The sequence below is a fragment of the Mustela nivalis genome, assembly GCF_964662115.1.
Source record: "Mustela nivalis genome assembly, chromosome: 5".
In the NCBI taxonomy this organism is placed as follows: Eukaryota; Metazoa; Chordata; class Mammalia; order Carnivora; family Mustelidae; genus Mustela; species Mustela nivalis.
The window spans coordinates 30,419,034-30,433,453 of record NC_139024.1 but is presented as its reverse complement, the minus strand read 5'-3'; the positions used below and the strand labels follow the sequence as shown (position 1 = coordinate 30,433,453).

At 38.6% G+C, this 14,420-nt stretch overlaps 1 protein-coding gene across 1 annotated transcript in view; it reads right to left on the bottom strand.

Annotated features, from left to right (window-relative positions):
• Positions 1–7,064: 7,064 nt before the first annotated feature.
• ASCC3 (activating signal cointegrator 1 complex subunit 3) overlaps positions 7,065–14,420 on the bottom strand; it is a 338,051-nt gene continuing 330,695 nt past the window's right edge. Inside the window, exons 39-42 of the mRNA XM_082731866.1 lie at positions 13,646–13,793; positions 10,218–10,427; positions 7,920–8,095; positions 7,065–7,837 (exon numbers count right to left, since the gene is read on the bottom strand). Of these exons, the coding sequence (XP_082587992.1) occupies positions 7,690–7,837; positions 7,920–8,095; positions 10,218–10,427; positions 13,646–13,793 (682 nt within the window). The 3' untranslated portion in view covers positions 7,065–7,689. The remainder of the gene's footprint in view (positions 7,838–7,919; positions 8,096–10,217; positions 10,428–13,645; positions 13,794–14,420) is intronic.

Sequence of the window (14,420 nt, the reverse complement as noted above, 5' to 3'; positions counted from 1 at the left end):
CCATCTCTGCTGACTTGGACTTCAGATACGACTCTTGGCAAGATTCTGAAGGGGTGATGTTTATCTTCAAAAAACAAGAAGGAGTAGAAAAGAGGCAGTCAGACCTCTCTTTCATTGTCTTGGGCCTCTACATACCATTCACCATCCCACCAAAACATGTTTCCAGAAAGCATTTTCAGAAAAGGTCCACTGAAGAAATGAATCCCCATTCCCAAGTATGCTGAGCTACAACAGAAATGGTGCGCGCATTTGAATTTGAAGAGGTGGAAATATTGCAGCACAAAGGGATGGAATGCAAGTGAATACTTGAGTATAGAGATTTTATTGTTTTTGGTGGGGCATTAATGGTGAGGTGGGCTCTTAGCCTAGTGCCCACTGACGTAAAATCAATGCTGAGGATGAGTTTATTTCCAGCTTATCACTTTAGACTTTCATTTGCCTTTTATTTATTCTTGACAGCTCTTTATCATTTTCTAAGCATTTTCATATAAATGATTCATTAAGTGAAATTGATAAAATACTTGCTGTACCAGACACTGTGTATACAACAATGAAGTTCACTGCCCTTCTCATCACCATGGAGCCAACCACTACGAGAGGAAGCCTAGGCAGGTATTTCCTCTGTTTTGTAGGTGAGAAACACAAACAGAAGAGTTGATCAGATATATTGTCCTAAATCTTCCAATATATGCTTGGGTCACCAAATACAACACGGTGTAAGGTGGCATTACAGAAACTTAATTAAAACAACAAGAACAATAACAACAACATAACCAACCAAAAAAACCAAAAATCCAAACCCAAACTGAAAACCAAAGAACGCAAACTGCTTCTCTTAATAGTACAAGCCCAGCTTTGCTTTTTAATCCATACCTATTCCTTCCAGATTCCTGGTGAAACTGTTGTAATAAGAAATAGAGCGTCTTTTCTGGTAATACCCAGCTGAAGTAACACTGTCAAGATGCACATTCCTGCTATACCACCCATTTGTTTTGGTATTGTAATGAGATGAGCTTGTTTAAAGGTTCACTGACATCATTAGCATTCTGTTGAATGGCTATTAGACACTCTCATCTAGAATCAATTTCAGACAGTTGAGAACGATGCAATGACTTGTTTCAAGTGTGATCTGGTGTTCGGTGGAAAGACAACACGTTGGAGCAGATAAAGTTTGATTAAGGGAGGTCTCTGGTGGGAGCCTGCTTATTCATTATTTTATGATTGTGTTGTGAAGTTTATTTTGTCCCAATCCAAACTTTCTCTTCTGTAATTCACACCCATTTTATGTTTGGCTGGTCTACTGTGGTATTTTGTTTTTAATAACCCTGCATCAATTTGACTAAAAAGCAGCCACAAACCTAGACTTACATGTCCAAATACAGTTTGTCCTTTTAGACTATTACTTTTGGAAAATATGCACCAATATTGATGTATTGCCATGAAGAACATTTTTGGAATCTCCCTTTTCTAATTGTCTTTGGTGTTGATTTACAAGCCATGAGAAGAGCAGTTTCATTTTTATGGCAGCCAGAATTACTCAGTTTTAGCCTTTTCACTTGCAGGAATTATGTGATTATTTCAGAAGCTCCATTTCCTCCTGAATGGCACTTTTTAAGGCCACTGGGAAATATAGACCCAATTAGCTCTAGGGAGATCTAAAACTGCTTTAGATCAGCCCGTCACACCCTACAAAGTGCAGTCTTCTGATTCCAGGATCCATCAGGGTTGAAAGTTCTGGAATAAAATTCATCTTAGATCAGTCCCACAATCCTCAAATCATAAAAACTGCTTTCAATATGACTTGGAATCAAAGGGTGCAATCATTCAAGGTAACTGTATATGTTTGTAATGAACAGGCATGGTGGGCGTCTATGTAGTTTAAGAAATCCAAATAAAATCAAGATGACTAGTAAGGAAACATGGGTTTGGGCATCCAAAGAAGTTTTAATGACAAGGAGGTGCTGTGATTCTGCTCAACCAAATATGGATTTGCAGTCCATCATCTTCTCTATAAAGAACTGATTAATATTAATTTACAGTATTACTTATGAAACTTTAATCATATGAATTTTAGAAATATTTTCCAAATCACAAGCTAGTTGAAGAATAAAAATAAAAAAATTTAAATATCCATTCAGATGCAGTTGTCTGGGCCTAAATCTTAAACCTGGGTAAGACTGGATCCAACCTCAGAATAGTACCCCAAGATCCTTCTCAAACTGACACGCAAAAGACTTGGGAAGAATTTTCAAGCAAAGTGGAATCCCTGAAATCTCCTTTAAAAGCCTCAAATTTGAAGAATTTTATTTTCCAGGGGGTAATACAGAATGCTCATGATGAAAAGTGAATTTCAGCCGGGGCTGAAATTGTGGGAATAACTTTCTAGAAGTCAATGCCACCGCTCTCCATTACTTCACATCAGGCTTCCTGGACAACCTGGAATCAATAATCATTCTCAGAATTTTTGAGGACCCTAAAATAATATAACTAGAACTCATTAAACTACAAATTTTTATCTCCTTGCTTTGCTTAGATTTAGAATTTAGATTTCTGAAAGCAGATTAAGAAAGCTAACCTAAGGGCTCAATACCTATCTTGGAAGCCAAATATTTTTGCATTTACTAATACTCAGTCTGAAGATTTAAAACTTCTTTCAGGTTTTTCTTTTTCATATTTTGAAGAGATTTACTTATTTATTTTAGAGAGAGACAGAGCAAGCATGAGTGGAGGGTGGGGGAGGAGCAGAGGGAGATGCAGGATTCGATCTCACCTGAGATCATAACCTGAGCCAAAATCAAGAGTCAGACACTTAACCAACTGAGCTACCAAGATGCCCCTAGATTTTCCTCTTTAGAAGCTGGGTCATGAAATAATCTTTGCCTACTCAGTTTGGATTATTTCTAAAAGAGAGAAGGTCCACAGTTATTATCAGTTCATATTCTTCAAGCATATGGAGTTCTTGTTTGGGGATCCTTTCACTGTGAATAGTTAACAGTAGTGATGGCAGAAAGAAAGCTACCTGGTGAGAGAAAACAGAGAGTACACCCTCAGGCTAGAAAGGTTTTATGATAATTTGAAGTTTTAAAATAACTCTAATATCCAAGATCCATTGTTACACAAAAATACTTCATTCTTCTTTTCCATAAATAATGAGTCATCAGGACAATAAAACTACCAACTAACCTAAGTATCCCTTTCCTCTGTGGGCACGTTATAAGAAGTCCAGGTAAGTACCCTGCTCTTGGTGAATCTGTGAGAGTAGTTGCAGTCTCTAGAAGAGTCAAGTGAACAGTATGATGTGCTGTATTTTAGAATCCTTGTGTCTTCATGTTCATTTAGTCATTCAGCAAGTATTTATTGAACAGCTACCATGTGCTAGGTAATGTTCTAGGTCCTGATAATGTAACTAGGCATTGGAGGAACACAAATCCCAGGCCTTCCTAAAGCTTAGTCAGGAGAGGCTAACAAAAACCAAATATTTCTGTGGTGATAAGAACAATGGAGAAAAACAAAGGAAGATGGGGAAGACTGGTGGGCTTGGGTGCGGTTGCCATTTAAGCTAAGATGGTTCGACCTGTGGGTGTCTGGGGAAACAGAAGTCGAGACTGAGGGAGTAGCAAGAGCAAAGGTCATACATGATGTTAACCAACAGTAAGGTGACCACTGTTGTTCATGAGGAGTGAGCAGGAGGGGGAGTGGTGAGCAGGAGGGAGTGAGCAGGAGGGGGAGCAGCAGGAGGATGAGGTCAGGGGCAGTTAGGGGAGGAGGCGCAGACCACGCAGTACCCTGTAGGCACTATGGAGAGTTTGGCTTTTCTTCTTTTTTTTTTTTTTTTTAAGATTTATTTATTTATTTGACAGAGAGAGATCACAAGTAGGCAGAGAGGCAGGCAGAGAGAGAGAGGAGGAAGCAGGCTCCCTGCTGAGCAGAGAGCCCGATGCGGGACTCGATCCCAGGACCCTGAGATCATGACCTGAGCCGAAGGCAGCGGCTTAACCCACTGAGCCACCCAGGCGCCCTGGCTTTTCTTCTGATGGAACGGTGTAAGATTTGGGCAGAGCAGGCTGATCATCAGACTTAAACCTCTCAAAAAAGGATGTTTGTTGTGGAGAGAAAATGTTATAAGGGGCAAGAGTAGCAGCACAGAGGCCAGGCAGGAGGATGTGGTGTGGTTGAGGGTGGCAGCGATAAAGATGGTTGGATTCTGGATAGATTTTAAAGGTAAAGCTAAAAGGGTCTCTGGGAAAATTAGGTGGGAGTTGGGAGAAAAGGGGAGTCAGAATGATTCCAAGGTAACCAGAGGTGTGTGTGTGTGAAGAGCATGCTTGGGGAGTGACGTGCAGTTTTCTAACACAACTGAATTAGTATACTAGAGGGGAACGTCAAAACTTGAGGATGAGGGTCTATCTTTTTTTTTTTTTTTTAAGATTTTAGTTATTTATTTGACAGAGATCACAAGTAGATGGAGAGGCAGGCAGAGAGAGAGAGAGAGAGAGTGGGAAGCAGGCTCCCTGCTGAGCAGAGAGCCCGATGTGGGACTCGATTCCAGGACCCTGAGATCATGACCTGAGCCGAAGGCAGTGGCTCAACCCACTGAGCCACCCAGGCGCCCCACGAGGGTCTATCTTGTAGATTTTCACTCTGTTGCATCATCTGTGTGTGTGAAGGTTAAGAGGAAACAGATCATTTTTGGTGATTAAATATCCCGTCACTGTATCCTTCCCATCCAAAAGCTGACCATGGAATTTGGGAAGTATTGGCAGAGGACGGTTCCTTATCCATGTCAACTCATTGCTGGGCTTGAAGGTCCTGCATTCTTGCATTGGGGTTGTAGGGATGTGGGATTGTTTCTGACACTTGAATTTCAATTGTTTCTAAACATAGCAAGAAAGAGGAGTACCTGTTTATGAGAGAACTGAAGTCCATGTTGATCTGAGGGAGACAAGGATAAGTCTGAGGAACAACCCAAGTAGTTTTGGGACCGTGGGTGAGGGATTTTAGCTTCAGTTCAGTGGCGGTAATGTATATATAAGGAGTGGGAGTTACAGGAGCACATGATGGAAGGAAACAGGCTTTTTGATTTTTACCAACTAATGTCTTCCCTATCACCACACGCTTCATCTCATTAGACCTTTGCAGAGTGAAGTCTATATACTTAGTGTCTCTCTTTTCTCATTGCCCACTTAGGCCTTACCTTATGCAATCTAAGCTTCCTCCTTCCCCATTTTGCTGAAATTACCCTCTTAACAACCATTAATGACCTACTATCCACAGAACCAGATCCCTTGATTTGGTTCTCACTTCTTGGGCTTCTCGTCAGTATTCGGTACCCATTACCCACCAAAGGCTCAAACCCTTCCCAGGCTCCCAGCTAGCCCATGCCTCCACTTCATCTTTGTTCCACTCTCAGAATGTCCATCGTCATAATCTTCTGTGGTGACCTGCCAAGGAATTATACTGTATCCACATAAGACTTGTTGTCCTTACCCTCTAACTCAAGGTCATTCCAGATTTTGCCATCCTTCTTGCCTATTGATTCCTTTCATGTTTCTGAAAGGACAGCCCAACTAGACATCCTAGGCGGGGCTATCTCAGAGCCTTTGTTAATGCCGATCTACCTGGAATGTTCTTTCATCTCTGCCTTCACAATTCTAACCATCTTCGTTCCCAGCCTACATGTCCTCTCGCGATTTTTAAAAATAGTCTCTCACTGCTGCAATTACTTTTTATTATAACTATCTACGTCTTTTCATCACCAGGCTGCCTTAAGGACAGGATATGTTTCTGGTTCATGTGGGTATCAGAGTACTCAACATACTACCTAGAATGAGTATCTGACTGGCATTTCAATTATTTGAACTTGATGAAATCCAGGGGAATATAAAATGGAATATGAAATTAGTCTGATTATGTTGGCACATGTCCTGTTAGAATGCACACTTAACACTAACATTTTGGTTGAGTAATGAGTGAGAATAAAGTCAGAGACAAATAGCGATCATCACTTACTGGGATGGAATGTTTCCATCCAAGCACACCTTGCCTCACTAGTGTTTTCTGCACCTTATTGCAAACGGATCACTTTTAATGTTAGAATTTAATCGGTCACATTTTTCCTTCTCTCTGGGGGACAGAACAGAAATTCTTTCTTATTGCTCCTATGTCCTGTGTCACAGGCCCAGGGAAATAGACCTCCTACCTCCCCACACCTGCATGATCTTTCAACAAAAAGGAATGATGCTGATAAACATGAAGACTAGGAGAATGTTCCTCCTCAGCTTCCTGCATAGATTGGTGACCATTTGTCTATAACCTTTCATTTTCATTTAATTCTACTAAAACAGGGGTTAAGGTATGAACTTCCATTAGCAAATAAACCATCCTAGGAAAAGCACATATTACTTATGTGAAGTAAACTTCTGAGACAAGAGCCCTTCAGACCTCGTACACCCACTGTACTTCAATGTCTTACTAATAGTCATTCGGATTTAATTCTGTAAAGGGCATGCCTGGTCTTCCCAATCCACTTTTATTCATTCTTATTTTACAGCATGGAAAAGGAAAACAAAAGCAATATATTCTAGTTTATGAAAAACTTTTAAATTCTAGTACTTGAGGTGGTTACATTGGCAAGTATTTTACAACGATTCGTTGCAGGACCAGGAACAACTGAAATTACTTTCCAAGGGTAGAATATACTTCTACTAGACTGTAGCTTACATGGACATGGGATTCTAACAACATTTTAGTTTGAAAAAGGTATCTTTCATGATAGAAACTGTATGGACAGAGAGATACTTCCTTTATCACAAGTGAAAACCTACCTGTAGGGGTTGGAAATATTCTGTTTGCCCAGACTTGTCTTGGGAAGTATAAAGATGAAGAAGAGTACTGTGTGGTCTGTCCATGTTACGACACGAATTAGACTGCACTTCTCTCCTTGTGTAAATAAATACATAAGAAAAAGAATGGAAGTGAAGTCTTAAAGTACAGGTCACGAAAGGAAGAGAAGACTAAGGGGGAATAAATGGGAAGGAAGGAGAGATAATCGAATCAGTCTGTGCTGAAGTGGCACTCTCAACATTTTATTTCCACCAGTTACAGTATCTACATTTTCTAAGATCAGTATATTCGGTTTTCTTTATCATCATTGGGCTCTGCAATATAATTTTACATTATATATTATTAACATTTTTGACTATAAGAAATTCTGAAACTACATGTGATCCAAGTATAAATTTTGCTAATGACCGACATCATGTGCCTCCATACAGATTTATCTTAATGTGTTTTATGCGGCAGGGTTAGAAATCTCTTACCACAAACCCTAACACTGTCACTTCTCAGTGTAGCTTCCCTTAGAAAAAAAAAATGAACCAACATTCTTGTAAACATTACACTGTGAGATGCAAAACTGGATGGAGACACAAAGTTTCTCCTACATGCGTGTTCATTTCACATATCAAGAAACCCATGAAGACAACGCTATAAAAGGCAACAATAGTGAAAAGGCACCGCAGCTAGCCTTGTGTCGCTGGAGTCAATACTGCGGCCGCTGTCGATTTCCTGGGTGTCTTGAGGTCAGAAGTTGATTCCACCAAGGCAAACATCAAGTAATTCGACTTCGTCTAGATGAATGACCAGCCAGACTTCTTAACTACTTCTCTCCAATGGATTGTTCGGGTCAGATTACTTCACTTCCAGGTCAGTCAAGGCCTCAGAGACCTCCTCGTTGACCTGGGCGGAAATGCTTGCGGGTGTGACATTGAGATGAATGTCATACTGCTGGTCCAGGCCGAGGTAGCAATCGCTCATGAGATAGAGTGTGTAGATATACCTAAAACATGAAAACAGAACAAAACGTAAAACCACAGACATCTTTAATTCTTGCAGAACTCTGGTGGTGAGGTTCTGTTTACCTTCCAGGTAGTTCAGGCGTATAAAAAGAAATGGAAACAACGTGATGATTTCGAACATATCCTACTCTTTTCAAAGCGATAAGTTCTCTCTTATCCACTTCTCCTAGTATCAAAAACCATCCTTCATCTTTTAATTTGGGAAATCGAGGAGTAACTGCATGGCTGTCTTGCTTTCCCTGTAAACCAGAAAAAAAAAAAAAAAAATATAAACCATTAATAATGTCTAGACTTTCTATGCCCCTTGGTTGTGGTTAAAAGGCTAAGTTGTTTTCCTTGACGGCCATAAATCTACATGGTTCAGTATATCTATCTGGGATGTTTTAAATTTTCTGGTTTGGTGTCTTTGATATGCTATCACCTACTATTTTTCAGGCATCTTGAAGCACATTATAGATACTACTTTGTGGCTATAACCCCCAGAATATTTGGCTCAGTTAGAACAGAAAGCCCTGAATCTTATCACCAAATTAGTAAATTCTCACATCATTCTTATAAGTGATATTAATACCCCAATTGCAGATGAACGAACTGAGATATAATCATGCTAACTAAATCTTCCAAAGCCTTATTCAAAAGAAACTGATACCTAGAGGGAAAAGACATCAAGACTAGACCCTGGACCTCAAGATAATACAGACTATGTAATATAAATACTTTCCCTCGACCCAAGAATAAAACTCACATAAAAAAGCACATATTCTAATATGGCAATATTTAAAAATCCTTTCTTCGAGGAATGGGAAATTGTAAGCCAAGCGATTTGTAAAATACTTTAATCAGCAAAATCCAAGAACCTACATCACCATAATGGCAGCACTTGAAGTCTTTAGATGGATTTTACGAAATATGAGATTATTTTAGTGATTCTTTTAAGACAATGACATTATGGCATAAAATTTACTAATAATGACATGCTCTCAATCACACATCATTAAATATTCTAGAGGGAGATGCTGCACTTAAGACATTTTAAAAGGGTCTGAGAGCAATGCATTTTTACAGCATTTAGAACAAATTGAGAGTTTTTCTAGTATGATTAAGTCTAGTATGATTAAGTCTAATTTTTAAGTAGTAATGGTAAGGTAGAAAAATCTTAGTTGTTTTCCCATGATTTTATCTGTATGATTATTACTATCTTTTTGTATAAGCTGGGATAAATTAGGTCATCTAAAAATGCTCATATTAAAGCCTTTGGACTATCAGAGGCCAATCAGTTCATACTTACACTGACTGATTTTTAGAATTAGAAATTAAATGAGATGGGATCCAAAGGCACAGTGCTAAAAAGATGTAATGACAGATAGCTCCTGCCCGCTCTCTATTTGAAACAGAGCGAACAGTACTCATTAACAACCGCCTCATTCTTGAAGGCTTATTTTACTTTATTTTTAAAATTTAAATTCAATTAGCAAACATATAGCATATTCTTAGTTTTTGGTGTAGTGTTCAATGATTCATTGGCTGCATATAACATCTAGTGCTCATCACATCACGTGCCCTCCTTCATCTGAGGACTTATTTTAGATATGGGAGTGCCCCAATGGTACGGGGTGACACAGAAGACAACTTCTTTCTTATTTCAATAATTATGGTACTAAAAACCAATCTGCTCACATGCTCTGTACTAATATTCTTAGGTGGCCGAATGTTTAAGTTTCTGTGTCATAAGTAACAGAAAAGACCAGAGTAATTTAAAATAAGCATGTTGTAGATTTGTTGCCTGTATGAACACTGGCAAAGTTCTCTCGTGTGCCTTCTAATGAAGAAAGCAGGAAGATGTGGCAACTGAGGCATAGAATAAAACACCTTCGTGTCTTATTCAAACTCACAGCACTGAGTAGGAAAGCTCTGCCCTCCTGTGCACCTGGCTAGCTGTGGTTTCTATGTCTCAAAGTGCCCGTGGGTAGTGCTTCTCTAACCTTAAAAATCTTTTGGGGTGCTGGGTACAAGGATTTTGAGATTTCTCCCCACCTCCCCTAGATTCTGATGCAGCCAGTCTGATAAGTAGGGCCAGAGAATCTGTATTCCAAATCCCAGGAAAATTCAGGCCTGAGTAGACAGACCCCATGAACACAGGACTCCAGGCAAGATAGTATTATGTAAGGTGCATATTCTGGGGCTGACAAGTGGCCCACGAGGACTGACTGGTTCCAGAAGACTGACTCTTACTGCTTAAGGCCAGTTGAGAAAGCAGGATTCATCAGTGACACGGACACATTAGTAATATAAAAGCTATGTGTGGTGGCGCATGCCGGGATCTGGTGTGAAGCATTTGAGAATGGAAACCAAACACCATACCTTGTGGAACCCAAAGTACACTCGCTGCAGGCTGACTTGAAGCACATACTCTTGATCAGCGTGCAATCTGATCCACCTGTTGTCATTTCGCTTGTCTGAAGTCAGTGTTGTGATAGAGAGTTCACCGTGTCCCTCCACTGAGTCATCCCACCAGCCTTTAACGCTTAAGCCAACATCTATCACTGGCAAGCGGGATAAGAAATTCCACGCCTGAATAAAAAACAGAAGAAAAATAACAAGGAAGGGTTAATGGAAAATGCAGTGATCAAGAAACTGTGCTTTGAACAAAATCAGCCTCTTTGTCTGGAGATTCATCTAGATCTGCTGCAGTTGTAAGAAATAATACAGAGAGATCCTGTGCACTGTTTCCCCAGTTTTCCCAACGGTAGCATTTTTCAAAACTAATGTACAATATTGATACAGGATAGCAACACTGACACAATCCACAGTTCTTACTCAGATTTCCGAGTTTTTCTTGTACTCATTTGTTGGTGGGTAAAAATAGTGTGCTTTTAATCTCTGTAGTTTAAAGTCCTTTTAAAAGCAACTAAAAAATTATTAATCATTCGCTAAACGTGTCATGTGACTCCTTCACTATAAATCCCGCCTAGATACTGAGTGGCTACTGACTACACTCAACAGTTAGTTTAAAAAAAATGTTTGTTTTCAGCTGGTCTGCTTTAGAGGAACATCTGGTGTAACATATACATGACTTCTAAGGCAGAGGGCTTTACTGGGGGATATACAATTTGAAAAAAATAAAAGTTGTGATGCAATTGTTGATGTCACTCAGCATCACTCACTGACTACTGACTGTACAAAATGATTTGTTTGTTCAGATTCCAAATTTATTCTGAGAGGGAAACATTTCCACATGTTTGTATATTACTAGGAACCCTGTAAGGGTCCTTCTAGAAATAAATATGTGCTTTTGGCATTACATTGAGAATACCAATTAAAACGATGCATATTAAAGGGACAGAAAATATTTTACCAATTTTATTCTTGCTCTTTCAATTGAAAGGCATTTTGAGAAATCAGTATGCATACAGCAAGTGCTCATCTTTAACAAATGAATTTCTAAGTCTACAGAAAGAATGTAACAAAATAAACTTAATGTTATCCAATAACACTGTTACCTTTTCCTAACACTTATAATTATTTAGAATATTACTATCAGTCAAGAAAACTTCTCAATATATTGGTTGGTTTTATCAGTTGTTAGCTTCTAAGTTTTTAAAAGTGCATGAATACTTTAATTTTGTATTTTCTTTTCTTTCTTAACTCTATACCATCGAATTCCTCATAGGCTTTGATGTTCTGTTTGCTAAGACTTCAGCACTGCCTAGTGTACCTAATTGAAATGAAGTAGCCTTGATGAATCAAACTACCCCTTAGGAATTCAAAAAATGTAAATCTAATGCAAATTTTCAATCCACCTACAATCCTATAACTTGTCTTGTGAATCCAAAATTATGTCTGGAAGAGATCTTGAAATAGCCAAGCTACAGAATGGTCTACACTGTGCTTCGAGGTACCATATGGCCTATCCCCTGCTAGAATCAAGAGTCACTGAGCATAGAAGCTATACCGTTTGATGTTCTAAGTCTGGCCAGGGTGGGAGAGTGAAGAAGGGACACTTAAATACACAATTTTTGTCAAGCATTTAACTTGGTGAGACAACACAAGTAACATTTACTGCACGAAGCAAGACCATGTTTCGTTACTTGTACTATTAACTTAGTTACCAAAAGTGTTTTCAGTTATTAGCAACTTGTTGGGATTTTACTTTATGAGGCACCCAAAAATCAGATCTGGTTTTTATGTATATGTGATCTTTTTTTGTAGCACGATATTATTATTATTCATCCTTGTGTACACATATATTTGTTGGGTGTGTGTATGTATACACACACACACACACATATAAAAAAACACAAGCTATTTTTAAGGAAACTGCTAAGACATTTCAATACCAGCCAAACATATTTATCTGAGGATTAATCTTCATCTATTGAATCAGGCAAGAGCACTGCCATGCATACAATTATTTAATTAGCAGCCAAATCCTCTGCCAGTCAGCAGCCGTTCCAGGCATACTGATGGGGTAGAAGATGCAAATCTCACAGTCGTACTGCTTTTTCTCATTACTACTGCAATTAGCACTTAAATTGATGCTTTAAACATACTAATTTCTGGAATAATTCAGGATTTGTATGTTACCTGGGATCGCCTCACTGCAGAGCCGACACCAGATTGCTCTGCAAATTGAAGCACTTTTGAGCCAAATAACCATCATCATATCAGACTGAGCCAATTTGCATTTGGTTTTAAAGATAACAGAATGGCAATTTATGCAAATAAATTAAGTAAGTTTACTTCTGAGTTCTCCCTGAACTAATTATAACAATGTTCTAATTTTTCATCACATCTAAAACTTGGCTTGAAATCAGTGTATGTTAGGTTAGAAATCTGTTGTTACTAACAGAAATCTTGTTTTGGTTTAAATATATTGTTTTTATTCATAATTTTGATGGTAATTTAGTTAGAAAGGTAGGTATTTATTATGAATATTTAAGTTGTTTCTTGTGCCAATTTTGAGTTCAACAGAAATTGAACAATCAGACTTTAATGCCTGTAATACTTATTTCTAAGTTACTCAAAACTAAGTTCCATTAGGAAAAAAAAGAACGACATGGTTTGGAAGTTTCTTTAATACCTGCATTTGCAAGTCAATATGTTAATTATGTTATAAATCCTGAATGTTTGGCATGTTTAGGGTAAAACTGCTTAAGACTTAAAAGTCTATATATGCCAAATATTTCTGGCATTGTTCATTCATATTTTTGGCCTTTCCAAAGACAGTTTGGAGACATGACCTATGTTGTCTTTTACAACATAGATTTAGCTTTCTATCTAAGTCATATGGTGTACAAATAAGAAGTTTACTTAGAATCTAGGAACAATAAAGTGATTAAAAGGGGAGGGTATAAGAACGTAGCTGAGGGAACTGCATGAAAGTCTACCAACTGAAATTTATACCAAGTGGGTAATGCAGCCTAGTTAGTGATAGACGAGCTACTGTAGGCCTTTCTAAGCTGGTTAATAGCATTATATGGAATCAACTTCCAATAATGCCAATGTGCTTACTAATTTTTGTTATTGTCATTATTTTTAATACTATTATTAAATTCTGTTCTATATTAGGAACTGCATAAGGCAGCTGAAATACTAATATCCTGCTTCATTTTCATAAAGCTTCATGAGACAGGTATGATATGTCCATGTTCATAATCATAGTAAATGGCATACAGAATTTAAACGCAAGTGAGTCTGATCCCAAAACCAAAGCTTTAAGTTAGAAAACTCTTGGTGTAATTTCCCAGACAGAATAAGGAAGCTTTGAAACACAGAAACAATGGCCTGACCTGCTTCATTTTCACAGCTGGCAGTTCATTTTCCATCATGGAGCTGAATACATGGTCTTTCCCTGCACAGGCATGGATCAGTTCCGGAAGGCAATCGATGACGCCATGGCCCCCACCACGTCCACCCTTTATACCTGGGCTCCATTTCCTGGGAAATAATACCAGCATTAACCAACGAATTCTTTCATAGAACAAATGAGAATTCCTGACATTGGTCATTTACCTAATGAGGACAGTTTTTTATTTTTTATTTTTTTTAAAAAGATTTTATTTATTTATTTGATAGAGATTACAAGTAGTCAGAGAAGCAGGCAGAGAGAGAGAGAGGAAGCAGGCTCCCCGCTGAGCTGAGAGCCTGATGCGGGGCTCGACCCCATGGTCATGAGACCATGACCTGAGCTGAAGGCAGAGGCTTTAACCCACTGAGCCACCCAGGTGCCCCTGAAGACAGTTTTTTAAAACTAAGACTACTCTCCAACTTTTTAAAGGCCATTATCATTAAGTTTTAAAGTCAGCCAGATTGTCTAATACATCAACCCAAGGCAGTATGGCTATTATGACATAAGATGCATAAATCAAATGTGAGCTCAGTAACAAGCAGGGTTTACAGGGAGGGGGTGCGTGTCTATAGGAAGGCACTAATGTATACTAGTGCTTCTATGTGGTTCAAGCGCTGAAATGGAGCCCTAGGAGGTCTCTTTAATGGATGCAGGCAAGTGTCTTTAACACAATTACCTGAATAAAATTTTCATTTTAAGTTGTTGGGAACATACAG